This window comes from Globicephala melas, chromosome 2 (genome assembly GCF_963455315.2).
Source record: "Globicephala melas chromosome 2, mGloMel1.2, whole genome shotgun sequence".
Classification (NCBI taxonomy): domain Eukaryota; kingdom Metazoa; phylum Chordata; class Mammalia; order Artiodactyla; family Delphinidae; genus Globicephala; species Globicephala melas.
In genome coordinates, this window is record NC_083315.2 from 175,504,010 (window position 1) to 175,527,377 (window position 23,368).

A 23,368-nucleotide genomic window follows, 5' to 3' on the forward strand; every position below is an offset into this window, starting at 1 on the left:
GGTATTTTAAATGGGTTAAACTTAGAGCCTAGCATGGACCCATTTGTGGAAAATTGAAAGTTGGGCAAAAACTAGACCTTTGGGAAAGAATCCTAGCGACAACAACCAGAATCACAGCCGTATGTTGCTTATTGTGTGCCACGCACTGTTCCAAGATCTCAACAACATGTCAGGTTCCTTTATCCCTGGGGGTACCAGAGGCCCAGAGAGATCAAGCCACCTAGATTCAGTCAGTCAATGGTAGATCCCCAGGTGGGGACAGATAGTGGGCTCCAGAGTTCAAATTCTTAATGACTGTGCACTAACTGACACACTGACTGAACTAACATTAGAACTTAAAGCCCTAACTTCACATAGCCTTTTCCCAACATGTCCCCTTGGAAGGAATCAGGCCCAGCACCTTCCATATGGGAAGCATACAAAGGAGCTTACTGAAGCTCCTTCACCTTGCATGTGGTAGATACCCAATAATATCTGTTCATTATTTTATAAGTACCAAATGTATTTTAATACTAAATTAATATTTTTCTCATATTGCCCTAATTCCAGGAATCTTGACCACCAGAACCTTAGGTTTTGAGGTGGTAGGAAAATTTCTTTGTCTTTGAAATACTTGATCATAAAAATGCACATTGGGTTTCCCTGGTGGCGCAGTGGTTAAGAATCCGCCTGCCAATGCAGGGGACATGGGTTCAAGCCCTGGTCCCGGAAGATCCCACATGCCATGGAGCAACTAAGCCCATGCGCCACAACTACTGAGCCTGTGCTTGCTCTAGAGCCCATGAGCCACAACTACTGAGCCCACGTGCCACAGCTACTAAAGCCCATGCACCTAGAGCCCATGCTCCGTGACAAGAGAAGCCACTGCAACGAGAAGCCCACACACCACAACGAAGAGTAGCCCCCGCTCACTGCAACTAGAGAAAGCCTGCGCTCAGCAGTGAAGACCCAATGCAGCCAAAAATGAATGAATGAATGAATGAAATGCTTTACATACAGAAGAATGTTACATATTTGCCATATACATATGTTTAGGGTATTTGATTCAAGAAATGGATCAGCAACAATACTTTAAATCAGTCACGTTGTAACCTTCCCCAACGTGACCTCCTTCTTTGTTTCCCACCTTACAAGGTAACCACTAACAAAAATTTTGTGTTACTATTTTCTTTCTTTTTAAAATTAATTTATTTTTGTATATTAATTTATTTCCTTATCTTGCTGGCATTGAGTCTTCATTGCTGCATGTGGGCTTTTTCTGGTTGCAGCAAGCGAGGGCTACTCTTCGTTGCAGTGCACAGGATTCTCATTGCAGTGGCTTCTCTTGCTACGGAGCACGGGCTTTAGTCATGTGGGCTTCGGTAGTTGCAGCACGTGGGCTCAGTAGTTGTGGCTCGCACACTCTAGAGCGTAGGCTCAATAGTTGTGGCGCACGGGCTTAGTTGATCCACGACATATGGGATCTTCCCTGACCAGGAGTCAAACCCATGTCCCTTGCATTGGCAGGCGGATTCTTAACCACTGTGCCACCAGGGAGGTCCCTGTGTTACTACTTTCTATTGATTGTTTTTATAATTTTACCACATATGGGTCCCTCATCAATATAGTGTGAAGATTTTAAATATTATATAAATGGAATCATGTTATTTGTGTCCTTCTCCTGTTTGCTTTATTTTGCCCAAATTGTGTTCCATGTTGATGTATTTAGATGTAATTTACTTTCACTGCTATGCTTATTTTCATGGTTATATAGTATCCTATTATGTGAATATTTCATGATTTATTTTATCCATTTTCTGTCTGATTCAGAGACATTTGGATTGCTTATAGCTATTTGTATCACAGACACTGCTATGGATTGTTCGTATGTGTCCTGGTGAAGTTGTTTATGTTTCTTAAGGATATGTGTCCAGTAGTAGACTTATTGGTTCACAGGGTTTGTACATCCTCATTCATCCAAAGCAGTTGTGTTAATTTATATTCCCACCGGTAGCATATAAGACAGTTCAAGTAATGTTACATCCTCGTCAAAATTTGATTTTGTCTGATTTTTCAGTTCTTGACTATCTGATGGATATAAAACTATGTCATTGTGGTTTTCATTTATATTCCCATGATTGCTGATGAGTATTACATCATTCATATTTTTATTGGCTTTTGTTTCTTCTGTGAATTGCCTGTTCAAGCCTTTTCAGTTTCTAGTGGATTTTTTCTTAATCATTTTAGAGATTATGTATTCTGGATACTGACATGTGGCAGATATCTTCTTCTGTTTGATGGTATATCTTTTCATTCTCTGGATGTTGTCTTTTGATGAACAGCAGAATTTCTTAATTTTAACACACCTGAATTGTCATTCTTTTCTTATATGGTTTGTACATTTTCTGTGTTCTTTTTTTTTTTTTTTTTTTTTTTTGCGGTACGCGGGTCTCTCACTGCTGTGGCCTCTCCTGTTGTGGAGCACAGGCTCCGGACGCGCAGGCTCAGCGGCCATGGCTCACGGGCCCAGCCGCTCCACGGCATGTGGGATCTACCCGGACCGGGGCACGAACCCATGTCCCCTGCATCGGCAGGCGGACTCTCAACCACTGCGCCACCAGGGAAGCCCCTTTTCTGTGTTCTTTAAGAAATTCTTCCCTGCCTGGGGCCATAAAGATATTTTTCTCTGTTGTCTCAAAGGTTTATAATCTTTAATCCACCTTGAAGTTGTGCATATTGTGAAGTAGCAATCCAATTATGTTTTTTCATACGTGTTACAACTTATTGCCTTGTCTCTCCTTTCCCCACTCTTCTGCAATACAGAGTTTCCGTACCTCTCTACACACACATACTGTGTTCTTCCAAAGTGGTTATTCTGGTTCACTTCACAATTGCTATTTTAAAGGCAGGTTTTTAAATTTATTTTCATTTAAAATTTTTATTTTCAGTAGTAGAATGGCAGGGCTTCCCTTGTGGCGCATTGGTTAAGAATCTGCCTGCCAACACAGGGGACACCAGTTCGAGCCCTGGTCCGGGAAGATCCCACATGCCGCGGAGCAGCTAAGCCTGTGAGCCACAACTACTGAACCTGCACTCTAGAGCCCACGAGCCACAACTACTGAAGCCTGTGCGCCTAGAGCCCGTGCTCTGCAACTGGAGAAGCCACCGCAATGAAAAACCTGCACACTGCAATGAAGAGTAGACCCTGCTCGCCGCAACTAGAGAAAGCCTGCGCGTGGCAACAAAAACCCAACGCGGCCATAAATAAATAAATTTATTTTAAAAATAGTGGAATGGCAAATGATAAACAGAATCCCAAAATATATGACAGGAAAAATCTGAGCTAAATTTATAGAAGCACAAGAGTGACAAAATAGATTTATCTTCTCTCAGGCTATGTATGACACATTAAGTAGAGGAAAAAAAGATACAGATCTTAATATAGAACCCCTCCACTAGCCCATATTACAAATTGCGCATTTTTAATTTAATTAATTTATTTTTTATTTTATTTTTGGCCACACCATGTGGCATGCTGGATCTTAGTTCCCTGACCAGGGACCAAACCCGTGCCCCCTGCAGTGCAAGCACGGAGTCTTAACCACTGGACTGCCAGGGAAATCCCACACATTTGTGCTTTTTTTTTTAAAAGCATCCCTTTCTTAGGATACATTACAGCTCTGTGCCAGTCAAATCTATGATGATTGTAGCGTAAGTGATTTCCTCACTGTTGGGCAATGCATAACTTACACAGCTATAAACAGTTAATATGATTAATAAGCCTGACTAAGAGATCTTTCCAGATCTTTCTGAACAAGCAATAAAAATAGAAACCAATAAAAATAGAAACAAACAAAAAGTACAAGCATGTGGGACTTGAAAACACTCTTTGAATTCATGGGGTCAAAGAGAAAATGCAAACCAAAATTGCAGTGTATCTAGAAGGTAACACTGTGTATCCGAACCTATAGAATACTGCTTTTGGTGTTCAAGTAAATTTGAAACCTTAAACACATTATTAAACAAAAAATGACAATACATTAAATATTCAACTAATAAGTTAGAGAAGGGAACAAAATAAATCTCAGGAACGAAGAATAATGTAAGGAACTTATAAAGGGCAGAAATTAGTGAATTGGAAAAACAATCAAAATGATCTAGAGCTTTTTTTTTTTGAGAAGGGGATGAGAAGGGACGCAGTAAAATAGATAAACCACTAGTTACTTAATCCAGGGGATAGGGAGAGACAACACAAAGTATGAGTATGAAATGAGGGGCAGGGAAAGGACCAGATAGAGAAGAATTAAAATTATTATGAGAGAACCTTTTGTGCAAATAAACTAGAACACCTAAAAAATGGATAATTTTCTAGGAAAACGTAACTTATCAAAATTAACTCTACAAAAGAATTTAAATGCATCAGTAACTACAGAAGAAATTGAATAGTGGTAAAAAGGCCAGCTGCCACCTCAGATTGCCATATGCAGAATTTCATGATTGGCTTCTTTGAAACCTTCAGTGAATAGATCTTGAAGGGAAGCTTCCAAATTCTTCTCTGGAATTCACATACATGGCTATCAAAATGTATTAGAAACAGGGAAGAAAACTATAGTTCCATCTCACTTACAACATCCATTCAAAAATTCAGAATTAAAGTATTAGCATATAGGACTTCCAGTTAAACATTAGTACATTTATCTTTGCTCCTTCCTCCCACTCGCTAAATAGTAGTAAAGGAATTAAAAAGGAGTGTCAAAAATAGAGAAGACTGGCAGACAAAGAATTAAACCTAGTTTGCCAGATGGAAAGCAGATGGATGAATAGTTGTGTGTGTGTGTGTGTACACTATTATATATATTTTTTCATGTAGTAGACTTAGCAAATCATAGTGAACTGAAACCAATCCGTAAGGGGAGCACTTAGGGGTGGGAATAGGTAGGCTGGTGCCAGCAAAAATCATGCTGACTCATGCCACAGAATTCAGAAAGTTTAAGGATGAGTTCTGTTAGCTCCTTTTGTGGGTGGAGGTACATGTAGAAGTGGAAACAGGATTGGCTTAAAATGTGTCACTGGGCCTCATATCACCTCCAGGCAACCCGCCCTTCTCTGCCCCAGTAGAAATTGGGCAGTTTATTTTCTGAAGAGGCGGAATTGAAGAGCATCTAGACTTGGGGACCCCATACTAAAAACGGGCCCACTGAGTGGTGAGATACTCTGTCTTCCCTCTCCTTGCTTGCCTCCCAGAACTCTCTAGCCCTTCATGTGTTGCCTGAAAAGGAGATTGGAGGATTCTTCTCCAGGAAAATTGAGTTAAATGAAAATATAGTTAGAGACATTATTGTCTTTCAGTGACTCTACTTAATCTTTGCCCGGTCATCCTATGGTCCAGCTTTTATATATATAACATTTAGTCCAGTATTTTGGTGCCTCTCTTAAATATGGGAGGACAGCCAAGAATCTCCAGATATTTGAGGATAACCTGAAACTAAAACAAACAAGAATAAGAAAGAGAAAGGAACACTGGAAGAGGAAACTCAGCTACTTTAAAAAACAACAACACTTTAATTATGTTTTCAAAGATTTTAAAAAGAGGGAGACAGAATGCAATAATGACCATTATATTCATGAAAGAAGAACATGGTGCATTGAGAAAGGACTGTTGGGGAGAGGGTAATTTATAGTATTGGAAAGAAATTCAATAAAGGGGTTGGAAAATAAAGTCAAGGAAAGCTCTCAGAAAGTATTACAGAAGTTCATAGAGATGAAAATTAAGAAAGATACCATGTGAACTTGAGGTGCCTATCTAGGAGGTCTAGTTTCTGGTAAAGAGGTGTTGTAAAAAGAACTGGGGATAGGAGGGGAGATTATCAAAGACTAACAGAAGGTGATTTCCCAGAACTGTAGGACCTGAATTTCCAGATTGAAAGGCTCAGTGCCCAATGCAGTAAACGACAAAAGACCCACAATATATCTGGACTGAATGCTAATGTACCACAGAGACTGAATCTGTGGTATATTAAAATTTAAATACATCAAAATTAAAGAGAAGGAAGAGGAAAAAATAGGTCACAAAGAATTGTAGCAGAATGTCATCATACCATTCCACACCACTGTAAGCTGGAAGGAAATGGATCGAGGCCTTTAAAATTCTGAGAGAACTGGATATTCATGTGTAAAAGAATGAAACTGGACCCCTGTCTTATACCATGCACAAAAACTAACTCATGGATTAAGGATTTAAATGGAAGATATGAAACCATAAAGCTCGTGGAAGAAAACAGTGGGAAAGAGCTCCTTGACATTGTTCTTAGCAATGACTTTTTTTTTTAATATGACACCAAAATCACAAGCCAAAAAAGTGGGACTACAAAAAACTTCACAGCAAACAAAAAACAAACAACAGTCAACAAAATGAAAAGGCAGCCTACGAAGTGGGAGAAAAGGAACCCCTACAACCAGTAGCAAATAAAACCCCAAATAATCCAATTTAAAAAGCAACAAAGGATCTGAATAGACATTTTTCCAACGAAGACATTCAGATAGCCGACAAGTGCATGAAAAGGTGTTCAACATCACTAGCCATCAAGGGAGTGCAAATCAACCTGTTAGAATGGTTGTTATCAAAAAGACAAGAGATGAATGCTGACAGAGGTGTAGAGAAATGGGAAACCTTGTGTACTGTTGGTAGGAATGTAGATTGGTACAACTACTTTGGAAAACAGTATGGAAGTTTCTCAAAAAACTAAAATTAGAGCTACCATATGATTCAGCAGTTTCACTTCTGGGTGTATATCCACAGGAAATGCAGTTACTATCTCAGAGAGATATCTGAGATCCCATGTTCGTTGCATTGTATACTCTTAATAGCCAAGCTAGGAAAACAACCTAGCGTTCATTGACAGATGAATGGGTAAAGAAAGTGTGAGGAGTATTATTATTATATATTCTAACCTATAATAATAGGAATATTATTCAGCTGTAAAAATGGAAATCCTGCTCTTTGTGACAACATGGATGGACCTTGAGGGCATTATGCTAAGTTAAATCAGATAAATACTCTGTGATATCAGTTATATGTGGAATCTTTAAAAAAAATTGAACTTATAAAAACAGAGAGTAGATGGTGGTTGCCAGGGGATGGGGGTGTTGAGGGAAATGGGGAGCTGTTGGTCAAAGGGTACAAACTTCCAGTTACAAGATGGAAAGTTCCAGGGATCTGTTGTACAGCGTGGTGACTATAGTTAGCAAGTACTTGAAAGTTGCTGTGAGAGTGGACCTTAAATGTTCTCACCACAACGAAAACAACAACAAAATGGTAATTATGTGAGGTGAGGGATGTGTTAGCTAACTTTACTGTGGTAAAGATTTCACAATATATATGTGTATCAGATCATCACATTGTACAACCTTAGACTTACACAGTATTCTATGTCAATTATATCTCATTAAAACGGGGGGGCGCATTTCTGAGAGAAAACAATTATGACCTAGAATTCTTTTTTTGTTTGTTTGTTTGTTTAATTTTGGCTGCTTTGGGATCTTCGTTGCTGTGTGCAGGCTTTCTCTGCTTGCGGTGAGCGGAGGCTACTCTTCGTTGCGGTGCGCTGGCTTCTCATTGCAGTGGTTTCTCTTGTTGCAGAGCACAGGCTCTAGGCGCATGGGCTTCAGTAGTTGTGGCATGTGGGCTCAGTAGTTGTGGCTTGCAAGCTCTAGAGTAAAGGCTCAGTAGTTGTGGCGCATGGGCTTGGTTGCTCCGTGGCGTGTGGGATCTTCCCGGACCAGGGCTCGAACCCATGTCCGCTGCGTTGGCAGGTGGATTCTTAACCACTGTGCCACCAGGGAAGTCCTGACCTAGAATTCTTTACCCAGCCAAAATGTCAATCAAATGTGAAGAAAGAATCAGAACATTCTTGCAAGGTTTTAATCATACACTTATCCTTCCTCAGGAGCTATTGGTGGGATATTTCACCACAACGGGGGACAGTACTAAAAAAGAGAAGAGCATAGGGTCTAGAACAGGAAATCCAACATAGCAGGCCTTGAGAGCAGGACAGAGGCTTCCAGAATATGGATATTTCCAGGGGGGGAAAGAAAGAAAACGTGACTATTTGCAAGTATTTGAGAGGAGATATACACTTCTGTTACAAAGTTTAAGGATGAATTAGTAAAGTGAGAGATACATAGAAAACCTAAGTGAACAAAATAACCGAGACAGTCATTAGCTCAAAGGAAATCAGAAACATTTTTGATAAATAAAAAATGGAAATGCATTCCTAGTGTGGCTATAAAGAATATTTATATAATGTAAACTGAATACTTTAGCCAAATATTATGGTAACTGATCAGGAGGAAGGTGGGAAGGGATGTGGGGTGGGGGACAGGGTGTAAGAGAGCTAAATCTTCACTGCCAATACTAAGAAAATAGCTAATATCAGGGGGAGGGGCTAAGAAATCATAGAATAACAGCACAAGCATGCTATTCAGAAGTAAGGTAGCAGGGACTTCCCTGGCGGTCCAGTGGTTAAGACTTTGCCTTGCAATGCAGGGGGGGGTGTGTGTTCGATCCCTGGTCGGGGAGCTAAGATCCCACATGCCTTGTGGTCAATAAACCAAAACATGAAACAGAAGCAATATTGTAACAAATTCAATAAAGACTTTAAAATGGTCCATGTCAAAAAAATATATATATATATTAAAAAAACAGAAAGTAAGGCAGCAAATACCTGAGTTGAAAGTGCTTGACATTATGAACAAGGGTTGAGGGTGGAGAGATATATTACATTACACAGTTCAACTTTTAAAACTATATGTACTGCTTTTAGCAATAAAAATTAAACATAATATTTATTTAGCCAAAACTGTAATAGAACCTCATGAAGAGGATGGAGAGGGGAAGCATAAGTCTGTGTTTGGAAGGGTTTACAAAAGTTAAATCCAAAGTGGGAGTCACAAGACAGTGTCTAAAATGGAAAATCAAGGAAGCAATATAATCTGGCATTTTAGAAATATGCAGTAAACAATAGATGAAATAGCTTAAAAAGTTGGAAGGATTGCTTATGAAAGTCAGCAAAGGAAAGAGGATGAATTTGAGTAAGGACCCAACATTTTCTGCTATGGCAGACAAAAGTCTTATTTCCATACTATATAAAAGGTCTTGCAAATCGAGGAGAAACAGGAGTATATAACCTAATAGAAAATAGTCAAAAGATACACTCAGGCAATTAGTAGGACAGATAGTCAATATTCAAGTAAAAAATGTTTAACATCCGAAAAGATAACATTTTTTCACCAGATTTGCAAAAAACTGATAATACATATTGTTGGCAAGAGTGTAGAGAATCAGGAACTCTGTTATTGCTGACATAGTTTAAATTAATATATATTTAGAGAGTAATATAGCACTAACAAAATTTTAAAAGCATGTATGCCCTTTGGCCCCCCAATCTACTCTGCCAATATATTTGCATAAGTGTATGAGGATGTATATATACAAGGATGCTCATTGTAATGTTACAACAGCAAAAAGTTAGGGATAACCTACATGATATCAGTAAAATTCTGGTTAATTACACTGTAGTACACCCACACATATATATCTCCCCCCATCTATAGACAGCTCTTCCTGGGTAGGAGATAGGTCACTGCCTTTGCCTAGTGTTAAACAAATGGTCTTTAATAGTGCTCTTTATCTTCTCTGTTATTTGTTAACTTTCCTATTCTGTTGTTTATTTTAATGTTAGGGTGGTTCTGAGAGTAACTAAACTCTCTTTAAGCTCCTTAAGTTTTGCCTTACTCTGCTGGCTGTCATATTTGCTGGACTTTAAAGATATTCCCTGGAAGCCTTGTCTGCCTTTCACCCATCAGCAGCCTTGGCCCAGACTATGAAAAGGAATAGTAAACTCTCTTCTTGTTAACAGTCCTCAGAATACAGCAGTTTTCTTTTTCGGGAATTCCCCTTTTGTCAAAAAACACTTTTCTTTGTTCATTCTCCATCTTCTTCTTAAAATTCAAATTACTTGGAGGAGAGGAGATAGATACTACAGTTGTGATTCAGAGTTCAAAGGACAGATAAAAGTATAGAAGGCAAAGTCTTTACCCCTTGACGTCCATCCATCCAGGTCCCTGCCCTGGGACCACCAGTGGCATCAGTTTCTATTTGTCCTTCTAGAGGTATTCTGTTTATAGAGAAGCAAAGACATTTTTTTTCTTTCTTTTTCACATCAGAGCATTTTGACAGTTCCTTCTCCACAAACTCTGGGCTTTTGCCAGGCTCTCTCCCTCAGTTTTGTCTGAGAGGGTCTTTGATTTGTTCTTTTGTTCAGCAGAGGTGCTGTGATCAGTGTGGTAAGTGAGACAAAGGGCCATAATGAGGAAACAGCAGGTACATCATCCTTCTCTCTTCCCTTCATGAAGTGCCCCAGACACATTCCAGGGTCTGGGAAGCTGGTTACAAACAGAGGTTTGTCTGTGGTAGGCATTAGAGTCTAGTGTCTGGATTTCATTCTGTCACTCTGGCTGCCTCTTTCGAGTCTCCACTGTGGGCCTCAGCTCTCTTCTCTGAAATGCTTGCTTCTTGATGATTCTGTTTTTTTCATTTTACAGTTAGGCGGTGTCATTTCCTTCCAAGGATACTATCCCTATGCTAATAATTCTACAGAATTTATCTCTAGCCCAGATTTCTTTCCTGAGCTTCAGACCCAAACACCAAGTACCATGCTATGCTTTCAGTATCCTCACTTAACTGCCCCTCACGTGGCATGTCCAAAGCCAGGCTCACCCTCCTCGCTGCAGCTTGAGTCTTCTGTCTCAGAGTGGCACCCAGATTCACGAACTTGGGTGTCAGCTTCAACTCTGCCTCCCTCTCCCTTACCCCCTGAATGCTTCTTACCTGTATCTCCTTCTCTTCATCCAAGGCAGCTAATAATTACTCACAATCTTGATTTACAGTTCACCTCTTTCCTAGTAAAGAAGAGGTTGGCGATTATATTCCTGTCCATTATTTACAATACATGAGTTGTCATCCAGCATGTCACTCAGCTGCCATGAAAAGCACAGGCTCTCAACCTTTGGCCTGTTCGTTCTGTCTCATACCTATATATCTGGAGAAGCAAGTCTGAACACTTTGGTCATGATGATTTAGATCACAGTTTGATGACTATGATAACATCTCACCCTACCCTATGCTGTCTCTTATATGCTCATTTTATTTTTATATCAATTGGTAAAATTGTTTTTTCCCAAGGATAATTCCTGTACATCCTCAGTACAGGCTTTGGGGACATTTCTTTACTCTGTAGTACTGTGGGCTTAGTGTGTTTAGTGTTCTCGTCACCAGGGTCCACGTCTTTGCCTTTAGAGATGTTTGTTCTCCTGTCTACCAGTTCCTAAAGGACATAAAAATGGGAAGATGTGTAGAGGGTGGAGATTAGTCGATGAGGAGAGAACTCTTTCACTTTACACATTTCTGTGTTATTTTATTTTTTACAACTAGCATCTGCATAAGGTTGAAAGGGAATGTAGAGAAATAAGATAGTAGAAATAGGTGAACGTCTTATTTAAATGTCCTTTTATAGTAGCAAAACTTAAAAATATGTTGTACAATCCTAGTAGGGACTTTGCTTAAAGTTCATGTTTTCTTTTCAATACATTATTTATATCCAAATTTATCTTCAGCCATCAGGTTCACAGTTGATACAAATAAATGAAATCTCTGGCATTTTAACCATATATGCAAATTGTCAACTTTTAAAACAATTCTGTGCCAGTACCCACCTGTTGCTCTGGGTTCTCTGTATTGCCAGCTTGTAATCTGTCGGTTGTTTTACTTGTACATTTCAAAGGTGGCTGCTTGGACTCGTGAGATGAGTGTGGATTCTGGAGTCAGACACCTCAGACTCTGGACTCCGGCACGTGTTAGCTGAGAGAACCTGATCGAGTTTCTTAACTTTCTTAGTCCTCCTCTCCTGTACATTGGAGATGACCGTAGTCACCTGACAGAGTTGTGAAAATTAAGTCAGAGAGGATCATAGACGTGAAGCATCTGGTGCTGAGCTTCAGACAGAGGTGACACTTGATCACTATTAGCTTCCTCTCCCCACCACCTTTGATTAACTTGGTATAGAGTTTATGAACTCATTTCTACCTGATGTATAATTCTGATAGAGGCAGATATGTAAAGTTATTTTGGTAATACCCTGACACTACCCTGCTAGGGAACCTTTGGCTATTCTTTCTACAGCGTAAGCTTGTACTATTCATCCTTCTATCTGGTGCCACTCACCTTTCCTCTGTTTTCACAACGCAGCCCTTGGTGTGACCTCTGCTGTATGTAACTCAGGGGGTTTCAAACTTTAGTGTGTTTACCGGTAGTGTACTACTACTCTCTAAAGATTACTCCAAAACTTAGCAACTTAGAACCATGTGTCATCTCACAGTTTCTGTGAGTCATGTGTTTGGGAGTGACTTCATTGGATGGTTTTGGCTCAGGTGCTCTCAAGAGATTTTGGGTGAGAGCCACAGATGCAGCATCCAAAGATTTGATTGGGGCTGGTGTATCCACTTCGAAAAGGCCCTCTCCCCTGGCTCTTGTCTAGGGCCTGCAGTTCCTCACCAGCTGTGGGTATGAGTCCTCATTTCCTTGCCATCTGGGCCTGTCCATTGAGGTGCTCAGTGTGCTCACAACATGCAAGGAAGTGATCTGTGATGGGTTGGTCTCTTTAAATAGTCTTACTTGGTTGCACCTCCCTGTCTTTGCTCACATATATGGAGCACACATAGCCCATTTTCAACTGCATAAATCCAGTTACCTCCATGGTGCCCACTACCCCAGGCATAAGTGAACTCTCCCTCCCTTGAATCCCTATAGTATTACATTTTTTTTTCATGCTCTTTGGTTCTAATCACTTTAGCTCTGATGTTTTAGTGCTGCACTGCTAGTAGGGATTTAAAAAAACAATCGCTTTCATTTGACCTCTCTCGCCAGCAGAACTACGACAACCCTGTAATAGGCATTCTGCTGCTCAGGATTTCAAAGCAGTGTGGTCATTAGAATGCTAAGGAGCCTGGCTCAGACCACACTTCTTGGTAGTTAGTACTTTCCTGCAGGCATTTGTCAAACAAATGAGTTCCTGTTGTGGGCCAGGCTTGGTTTCAAGGATGCAGTAGTGAAGGGAAACAGACGTGCTCACTGTGGATGAGGACAAACACAACAGTGAACTGGTAAACAGAAATGTATTATCACAACTTGAAAGACAGTCTAGGAAGGAAGTAAAAATTGCTATGATGTAAAACAAAGGAGACCTACTTAGATGAGGTTTTTAGAGAATCTGCCTGAGTCTTGAAGGATGAAAAGGAAAAAAGACTCTAAGGAAGGAAAGAGCTTAGTATGTTCTAATATCTGAGAGAAATCACGGTGGCTGGAGCTGAGGTTGGAGGGTAGGCAGAGGCTGCCATGGCCGTGGTCAGGGTTTCATTCTAAGTGCAGTGTCCTAAGCTGTGTTAGTATGATATCCAACTTGGAGCTCTTCTAATTTAGCATTTGTAGAAATAACTGGGAGGTTCAAATTATAGCTACAAGTCCAACTATGATGGATTGGAAAAACGAGATTCCTGTGTTAGCTTGACAGAGGGAAATTAAGAAAGAACTCAAGCCTGAATGGTTGTCAGGGAGGCTGTCTTCTCATCTCAGAACAGAAAATGTGGGAATGACCACAACAGCAATAGGAAGTATTTATGTTGGAGATAAAAGTGCTCCTGCCTTTAGGGATGATCCAGTATTCTAGACAGGAAGGCTCTTCATCTTGATTACATGTTTTTAAGCTCTGAGCTGTCTATAGGTCAGATACCATGCCTTTCAGCTGTTAGCTGCTGATTCAGTTCTAGATCAGACCTGGTGGACAAGGACAAACGCAGGGAGAGCCCCAACTTCCTTTTTCTATAGCCAGCGGCTGCTCGTTTCCCAAACCACGTTCCAGCCTTGCCTCCTGTAGGCTGTATAGTATACTGGGTGCTGGGAGACTAGTTCTGGCCATATTCCCCATGGAAAGATAGTAGGACCTTGGAAGATCTTTTCCTCTCTTTTTCTGGTTTTCATTTGTTTGCAGGAGGGTTGTATAAGATGACCTGTAAAATTCTGTTATTTTCTGAAATCTCATATTAGCCCAGGCCCTAATGCTGTGACCTGCCTCTGAACTCACAGCAGGTGTTTGTGCAACAATTTACTATTTCCCCTTATTCTGTGTGATGGGTAGTCAGCTTGAAGTGGTTTTATTCAAAATCTTCTTATAGAATTACTTGGAATTATCATGATGCAGTTCATTGTGACTATACAAGTTTTGATTTGCAGAATTAGAACCCCTAGGTAGTTACTGAATCACACTAAGTCTAATCACAAACTATTCCTGTTTAAATCTGATTTCTGTGTTCAAGGTAGCAAAATATAATTCAGAGTATAATTCACAATAGCAAAATATCATCCTCTTCTGGGACCTCTGCTTTTTTCGTAAGGTAAAATTAAAGTATTTAGTATTAGGTAACAAAACTACTTCATAATTACCCTGGATTTCCATTTCTTAGATGTGGACTACTAAACATTATCAGTGAATCAATTACCTAAGAGAAAATTTATATTGCAACCATGGAATATAAATATATCTTCATTAAATATATATAATGTTTAATAACCTGTATTGGGGGAATTGTGTGTGTGTTTGTTTTTTAGCTCTTCAGAGAAGTAAGAATAATGAAGATTTTAAATCATCCAAACATAGGTACTTTCTGCTTTCTTAAATACTTTTGGGTCTAAATGCATTCTTGAAAGTATGTCATAAAGCTAAACATAATTCCAGGAGTGACAGGAGATTTCTTCCCTTCTCCCAGCCCAGGTACACTTTTAGAATATATATGTATATATATATTGATCATTTTTGTTAACTTTTTGAAATTACTAAGATAGGTTAAAAGATTAATGTAAAGCTTTAATTCAGTAGAAACATATGTAATCAGATTATAATTTTCTAATTTTTAATATATTAGAAAATGTCATAATTGTACTTAATTTATAGATAGAGAAGAGGGAATTATAGTAAGTTAGAGTTACGATTTTCAAAGGTGTAAAACTTTCTGCTCTAGCTGTGTTCCTAAGAAAATACTGGTATATTGAATCATATTTTTAAAGCAATAGGGAACTAGCTAGCCAACTCTGGATTTCAAATTCCAACTTCCCGCCAAAAAAATACTGCCAAGAACTAGCTAACTTAAACCTTTTTGTTTTGTTTTTTAATTACTTACGTTGTACCCTGATTAGAGTTCTCTATACTTACTACTAAATGACATCTTTGAAAATGTAAATTTCTAAAAAATTTAAATTCCCATTGGATTAAAATAGTTTACGCAAAAGAGCCAGTATTTGCATTGGAATTTTATTTTATTTTATTTTATTTATTTTATTTTTTTTTGGCCGGGCCACGTGGTTTGTAGGATCTTAGTTCCCTGACCAGGGATCGAACCCCAGCCCCCTGCAGTGGAAGCTAGGAGTCCTAACCACTGGACTGCCAGGGAATTCCCCTTGCATTGGAATTTTAGAAAGCTGTTATTTATATGTTGATGGTTTACCAGCATATATGCCTTAAATTTCTTTAAATAATTTTTCTTAACAGCCTGAACATATATCATCTTAAAAATGATCTGATACTTTTATTCACCAGTTCAACAAACACATCCAATACTGTGTAAGGTACTTTATTTGATCTAATACTCTGTGTTAAAGCATCAGAAAATAACCCACAGTATAAGAGATTAGCATTCTCCCTCCCTGCTCCCTTTGTTGCTAAATCTAATTGTAAAGTATGTATTACCAAAGTAGACACAGGAGACAGTGACTTGATAGCTTGAGAGAGCAACTTCCGTTTCATTTAAAAGTTTTGTATTTCTGATTGATTTGTTATGGTCTTATGGATTAGCAGCAATAGAAATATTATTTGTATCTGTAACAAGAGACTGCTATAGTAGTCACACTGACCCATTGAAAATAATTCTTTTTAAAAAGTTCTTTTCAATTATTTATAGTATAATCCCTTCTACTTTGCCATCTCTGGCTTTAGAATAGAAACAAAGGAACCTCCTTAGACATTCCCTGGCAGTCCAGTGGTTAGGACTCCACACTCTCACTGCCAGGGGCTCAGGTTGGATCCCTGGTCGGGGAGCTAAGATCCTGCATGGCACAGCCAAAATAAATAAATAAATAAATAAAATAAAATACATCTTTAAGAAAAAGAAAAGAAACAAAAGGACCTTGTTCTCTGAGAATTGTGATGTTTCCCAAGCAATAGAAGTCTCAAGTGGAATTATATGTATCCTTAAAGCCATAATGACAAGTGAATGGACTTGCACTTTTAGGAATAGAACAGATATAGACGTAATACAGGAGGATGAAATGAGAGCAGATACACTTCACTAGACTGCTGAGTGCATCCTGAAGTTACACCGTTTGAGCACCCAGAAACTATGTTTATTTTTATGGAATTCCATGTTTTTATAAAATCTTTTCTGCTGTTGTAATATATTATAAATTTTCCTAAAAGAATTTTTTTAGAGGGCCAGCTATTAAAATCTTTAACAGGAAAAAGTTACTTTTTGTAGTTATAGTTTATATGTACATAGTACTGTGCATATGGACATTTGTTTCTTTTTCTCCTGTATCTTCTCCCCTCCCCTAGTGAAGTTATTCGAAGTCATTGAAACTGACAAAACACTCTACCTAATCATGGAGTATGCCAGTGGAGGTAAGAAATTTATAAATTGTTTTTCTTTCTTTCTTCCCTTTTAGAAGAATACACAACCACACAGCCCACACGGATAATCGTTAAAGTTTCACTTAACATTCAGAATCATAATACACTAGAATGAGAATCAGGAAGGCTGATTCCTAGCAGTTCTGTTGGTTGCTATTAAGTGTTTCATTATTAGCATCATTGATTGATAATAAGCAAATACTTGGATTTTTTTTATTATGGTATAACATAAAATTTACTGTTTTAACCATTTCAAGTGTATAGTTCTGTGGCATTAAGTACATTCACATTGTTAACCATTATCATCCATCTTCAGAACTTTTTCATTTTCCCAAAATGAAACTCTGTCTCTATTAAACAGTAACTCCCCATCCTCCCTCCACCCAGCCCCTGGCAACCACCATTCTGCTTTCTTTCTGTATGAATTTGACTACTCTAGGGACCTCATATGAGTGGGATCATACAATATTTGTCCTTTTGTGACTTCCTGTTTCACTTAGCGTAATGTCCTTAAGGTTCATCCATTTAGTAGCCTGTGTCAGAATTTCTTTCCTTATCAAGGTTGAATAATATTCCATTGTGTGTATATAGCACATTTTGTTTGTTCCAGTACTTGAATTTTCAAAACTGTCAGTGCATTAGCCTATTTGAAATAAATGTGTACTGCATGTTGGATGGATGTCTTTATCAGATTTTTGTCATTGGTGTCCGTCATTTCCCAAGGCCAGAAATGGTGTTCACCGTGTTTATGGTTAGACTTCCCTAAAATAAAGATTAAGGACTGGTAATTATTTGCCTATAAGGTTGTATACATGTAGACAGTTTTATGAAATGAATGTATATCGCTGTTATCTTTTACAAAGATTTTTATTTTAGGGTTATTGTTGGGCTATGCTTGTAGTTTTTGGACTGTGTGTGAGTTTTCATTGTTTGTGAAAGGCAGAAGCTTTCTTGTTTGTCTTTGTATGTTCCCTGTCTCTAGCATAGTGCCTGGCACATAGCAGATACTCAGCAAATAAGAATTGAACTGAATTAATGAAATTATAAACTACTGGAGACATACTCTATTTAACTCTACAGTATAGATTAAATTGTTTTGATTATAGTAGAGTTTTGTTTTGTTAGCACTTTGATCCAGGATGCAGAACCTGGAGACAGAAAGTTGAATCTCAGCCTCACTGTGGTGAGTTAACCATTAAATAAAAGATTGTAAACCTGTTGTGGGCAGAGCAGGCACACCCCTGGCACCACTTTTTCATACTTCTAATTCATAATTAGTTGTGTGCTTCATCTTTTAAATGTGTGGTTTGAGAATTTAGTTGGGATTTTCGCAGTTGAGCAGTAGGAAGAGCTGAAGGTTAATTGTAGAACCATAAGTCTATACGGAGTTTGAATGCTATCTACTCATCTTACGGTTCATAATCTTTTCATCTGTGTAGCCACTGCAGTGTACAAGTGCTTTTTTCTCTTACCTGGTCTCCTTTGACTTTCACAATGCCTCGGTGATGTGGCCAAGCAGTGAGCGATGGGCTTTTACCCTTGAGGAATTGGAGGCTGGGAAATCTCACTGTGGTCATGTTGCCAGGCCTGGAGCCCAGCCTTCCGACACCATATAGCCTCTACTGATTGGTCAGTCAGTCACGGCTTTCCGTTCCCATCTCTTTTAGGTACCAGGTCCTAGAGATTGCTCTGTGTAGGAGAAGTCAGAAACATCTGAGAATCTGAGAAGTGTCCATCCAGGATGAGGATGGACTCCAGAAAAGACAGACATGGAGTCGATCCAGCCAGTGCCTGTCATTGGCAGTGTGACCTCATAAGTTACATGTCTCTGAGCTTCTTACTGGGCATGGGAGCACAGCCCTCCTTTGAGGGCTCGGTGCCGTCGCTCAGCATTATAACAGCACTGATTGGTGGTGGTGGTGGTTTATTGGCTTGGGCCATTTGTTTTAATCAGCTCAACAAAGCACCATCTCCAGGGCAGCTGTTTTATTGTTGATACGTTTGCCATTTTGAACAACAAACGTTTCATTAAATTGGCTACCTAGGGACTTCCCTGGTGGTCCAGTGGGTAAGACTCCGTGCTCCCAATGCAGGGGGCCCAGGTTCCATCCCTGGTCGGGGAACTAGATCCCACATGCATGCCGCAGCTGAGAGTTCACATGCCACAACTAAGAGTCTGCATGCCACAACCAAGAAGCCCGCATGCCGCAACTAAGACCCTACGCAGCCTAAATAAATAAATAAAATTTTTTAAAAAATGGTTACCTACTCCTCTCCAGCCTCGTATTTTTCAATTTGGTACAATCATGGAATTTTAGAATTGGAAGGAATCTTAGAAGTCATCCAGGGCAATTGCCTAATTTTTACAGATGAAGCTAAAGCTCTGAATGGTTTTTCTATGCCAGTGGTTTCATCACTGGTTATAGTGGCAGGACCTGAACTAAAACCAACGGCTTTCTGAACTGTCCTGTCCAGTGTCCTTTCATCAACCACATGGGCCGTGACCTGGGCAGGGAGAGCCACTGTTTGCAATTTTTTCTCCTAATAAATAATAGCCTTGAGAGGTTTTCAATTCAGCTGCTTAATCTGAGTGTTAAATGCATTTTTAATAAGGGGAAAAATAAGAGATCTGGGTTGTATTTCTGGTTTATAACTTAGTGACTGTGAGTGTATGGTTCCAAAATCTCTTAACAGGTTTATATTGCATTTGAATTTTAAAATATCTTCAAATTATATTGACAGACTTTGACTTTATCTGTGTGACTCTACAACTACTGGGTTTAATCCATTACGTTTTTCTAAAAAGTCAAAACTGTTCCATATGTTATGCACGCATCTTTGTTTTCACTTTTTAACCACTTGTTTTGATATAGTATATTATTCTGCAAATAGAAAGGTCATTCTCATAGAAAATACTGACATTTTACTGAGCTGACATTTAATTTTATAATTCATCACAGTTAAATGAATTGTGTAGTGTAAATTAACAATAGGTAATTCCTTTTAAAAGATCATTAGGCAGTCAGTGATAACTTGAAAATATTTATACCCATTTATTATTTTAAAATTTATTCAAAGTTAGGGCTAAAAGTTTAAGTCAGAGATATTAATGTACAGTTCAGAATAACCTTTTCCTCAACAATATTTAAGTCCTGAAACTAAGCGTTTTTTAAGTATCAAAATATTTTAGTTAACTGTTGTCACTAAGCTGATGGAAATATTCTTTATTTGTATGAAGTAAATGTGATTTTTTTCCCAAACACATTTTATATCCAGTTTGCTAAATTAGTACTCTTTGTTGATTTCAGAGGTGTTTCTTTACTCCAAATTGATAAGCAGTTGGCAGTACTGATAGGTTCCTTGAAATGTCACTTCTCTTCCCTGAGGAATTAATACTGTGTAAACTACCACCTAGACGTCCACCAGTGAGTTCTATTGGCTTTTCCTTTGCACTGTGTCCTGAATCTCCGCACTTGTCAGCACCACTGCCATTTCCCACTCTAGGCCCGGCCACCCTCTCTCTTGTCCTGAATATTGCGCTCGTCCCACTCGGTTTCCCGGTCCCTTCCTCAGCCCTAACCCTCTTCTCCCTCTAGCAGCCAGAAGCCAGTCATTTCATATGCTCCTCTGCTTCTCCTCTCACTTAGAACAGCACCCACAGGACTCTTCTTGTTCTCGCTTCTCCTATCATCTCTGTGCTCGTTCACTACCTCCCTTTTCCCTTGTTCACGCTTCTCCAGCCTCGTGGCCTCCTTGCTCTTGTCTCTGTCTAGAATCTTTCTCCCAGATAACTAGTGTCCACTCCCTCACAGTAGTCAGCACAATGCTTACACACACAAACACACTTCCTGTTTCTTTCCCCTGACTTTTCTCCACAGTACTTTTTATCATCTTCTATACTGTATATTCATTTGTTTATTATCTGTCTACCCCCTCCTAGAGTGTAAACTCCATGAGGAAAAGGACTTTGCTTTGTTCACTGCTATGTTTCCCCAGAGCCTAGAACGGTTCTCAGCAGTTAGTAGACACTCAATAATTATTTGTTGAATGAATGAGTATATTCAGGAAATGCTTTTTTGTCATGGTCCTATAGTGAAGACATCTTTTAACACAAATCACTTAACCATTTTAACTTTCACTTTTCATTGCCAAGTTTTTATTAAAGCATACTGGAAACATAACCTTTAAAATAAAAGTTTTATAATTTAAACATGAGAATTTAATGTTAAGGCTTATCTTTAGCTTAAAAGATTTTATCTATAAACTTTGCCTATCGTTAAGGCTAAGTTAGTTCAGATTCCACATATTTCTGTTTATCTTCATACCTATATTTTAAAAATTAAAATTAGAGCGGGCTTCCCTGGTGGCTCAGTGGTTGAGAGTCCGCCTGCCGATGCAGGGGACACGGGTTCATGCCCCGGTCTGGGAAGATCCCACATGCCGTGGAGCGGCTGGGCCCGTGAGCTGTGGTTGCTGAGCCTGCGCGTCCGGAGCCTGTGCTCTGGCCTCTCCAGCAGGAGAGGCCACAACAGTGAGAGGCCTGCGTACCGCAAAATAAATAAATAAAATTTAAAAAATTAAAATTAGAGCATCGCTAAAAGTGAAACATTTTCAGTTTATGGGAAAGTTAATGCTCAGAAGTAGGACTTCTGCTTACTTTTTTATTTCTCTCAATTATAGGTGAAGTCTTTGACTATTTGGTTGCACATGGAAGAATGAAGGAAAAAGAAGCAAGAGCTAAATTTAGACAGGTATGGATTGCTGCACCTTTAATTTATTGATTTAATATGTTTTCTTGCTTAAACCCTAAAGCAAACAAGTGTTTGTCTCTATAAATGTCATAAGGCCCATAGAATGGATCAGGGTTTGGCCATTCAGTTCAACACAACAAAAATTTATTAAGTGCTTTCATGCCTAAGGCACTGTGCTAGAGGCAACCATGGGTTCTAGTTCTAGCTTTGTAATTGAAATTTTAGTCCCACTCTTGTGGGTTTTTTTAGTCCCACTCTTAGCCTTAGTTTTTTGACAGTTGAGCCTTAAAAAACAAGAGCCTTGCAAACACTTGAGATTGCATTAAAGAAAACCATCCCCAAGTTTTAGCAAGAAGTGGCACAATTCATTATTAGTTTTGTCTTATATAAGCCAAAACCAAACAGAACTTAACCTGTGAATTAATGGCTTACCTTTTTGCTTGCTTTACCACATGGCCTTAAAGAGACACTCATTTTAATAAATAGGTTTTAAGCGTAAAGGTGACTTAACTCTCTAATAACAATTACTATTTATTGATTGATCATTACCTGCTAAATATTGGGATAAGTGTTTTACCTACATTAATGTAAATCTTGGAGCAGCCTTGTGAGTAAAGAGTATTATGCCCATTTGCTAAAGATAAGGAAACTGAGGCACAGGAAGACTAAATAATTTGCCCAAAATTTGATGACTGGCAAGTAGGAAACCTACCACTGAGTCAGAGACAGGTCTAAAATTCTTAATCATTATGATGTGGTCTTACTTAGATTAGGAATCAGCAAACTCTTTCTGTAAAGTGCCAGATAGTAAATATTTTAGGCTTTGTAGGCCATACAGTCTGTTGCAGCTATTTAACTCTGCTGTAGTAGCACAGAAGCAGCTTAGACAATATGTGAATAAATACACTCATATGATTGTGTCCCAATGATACTTTATTTGCAAAAACAAGTGGTGGGCCAGATTGAGCCTACAGACCATAATTTACCCACCCCTTATTTAGATAAAGGAAGGAGCAGGTACTTTATTTCTTCTAAATTAACGCTGTCCTCCCATAGTTTTAAGTTCTGTATTTAAATGGCAGTATAGCCTCATTTCTCTCAGAACCTTTAAATGTTTGTTTTATTAACATTTAAGGTTGTTAAGGTAGAAGTACAGATAGGAGTCTTTAAGGGTTTCACAGTATTTAGAAAGGCAAGTTTAACCAATTTTCAAGATTTCTCTTAACAGTTGCCTCTTTTGATTTGCTTAGTCTAGTGTTTACAGTTAAGGACTTACAAATAAATTTCTTAACTTTTGCTGTTGCTTAAATTTAATTTGATTTAAAAGTACCAGTGGTACTTTGAATTAAAGCCTGTTAAATATCAAAGTTGAAATTGACTTTGGCCATCATTTAAATTCTCTGATCCTCAGTTTTTCTAGCTATAAAAAGAGGAAATTATACTTGATTAATTCTGAAATCCTTTCCAGTTCTGATATCATTTTATCCTGTGGTCTACGGAAGGAAGCTCAAATTTCTCTTTATTACAAAACAAGTCTGTTTGGCCCTTTCCATAACTGTACTCTTAATTTTTATAAATTGGCCACCTAAAAGTCAAGATTTTTTTGCTTCATAAAACTGAAATTCCTTCCCACTCGGATGAAGCTATCTGACTTGCAAATGTTTATGCAAATATGATTTATTGACTGTGAGGAAAAGGCCCTTGCCAGCCGGCAGCAGCAGGTTTGAGCCTGGACTTTCTCCAGGGAAGCAGTTCAGTGCTTAGACCTGTCCTCTCTTCTTCCATCTCCGCCCATCCCCCAGGTGGGGGTCTGACTTGTGAGGGATACTTGGACATTTATCACACATC

General features: G+C 38.8%; 1 protein-coding gene across 10 annotated transcripts in view; it reads left to right on the top strand.

The window, feature by feature from the left end:
• Positions 1-23,368, top strand: part of MARK3 (microtubule affinity regulating kinase 3) — a 108,104-nt gene that overhangs the window by 52,039 nt on the left and 32,697 nt on the right. For 9 of the 10 annotated variants that reach the window (XM_060295322.2, XM_030883284.3, XM_060295324.2 and 6 more), the window contains exons 4-6: positions 14,699-14,747; positions 16,695-16,760; positions 21,450-21,520. In XM_060295322.2, the coding sequence (XP_060151305.1) occupies positions 14,699-14,747; positions 16,695-16,760; positions 21,450-21,520 (186 nt within the window). The remainder of the gene's footprint in view (positions 1-14,698; positions 14,748-16,694; positions 16,761-21,449; positions 21,521-23,368) is intronic. The other variant, XM_060295326.2, reaches the window with a different exon arrangement.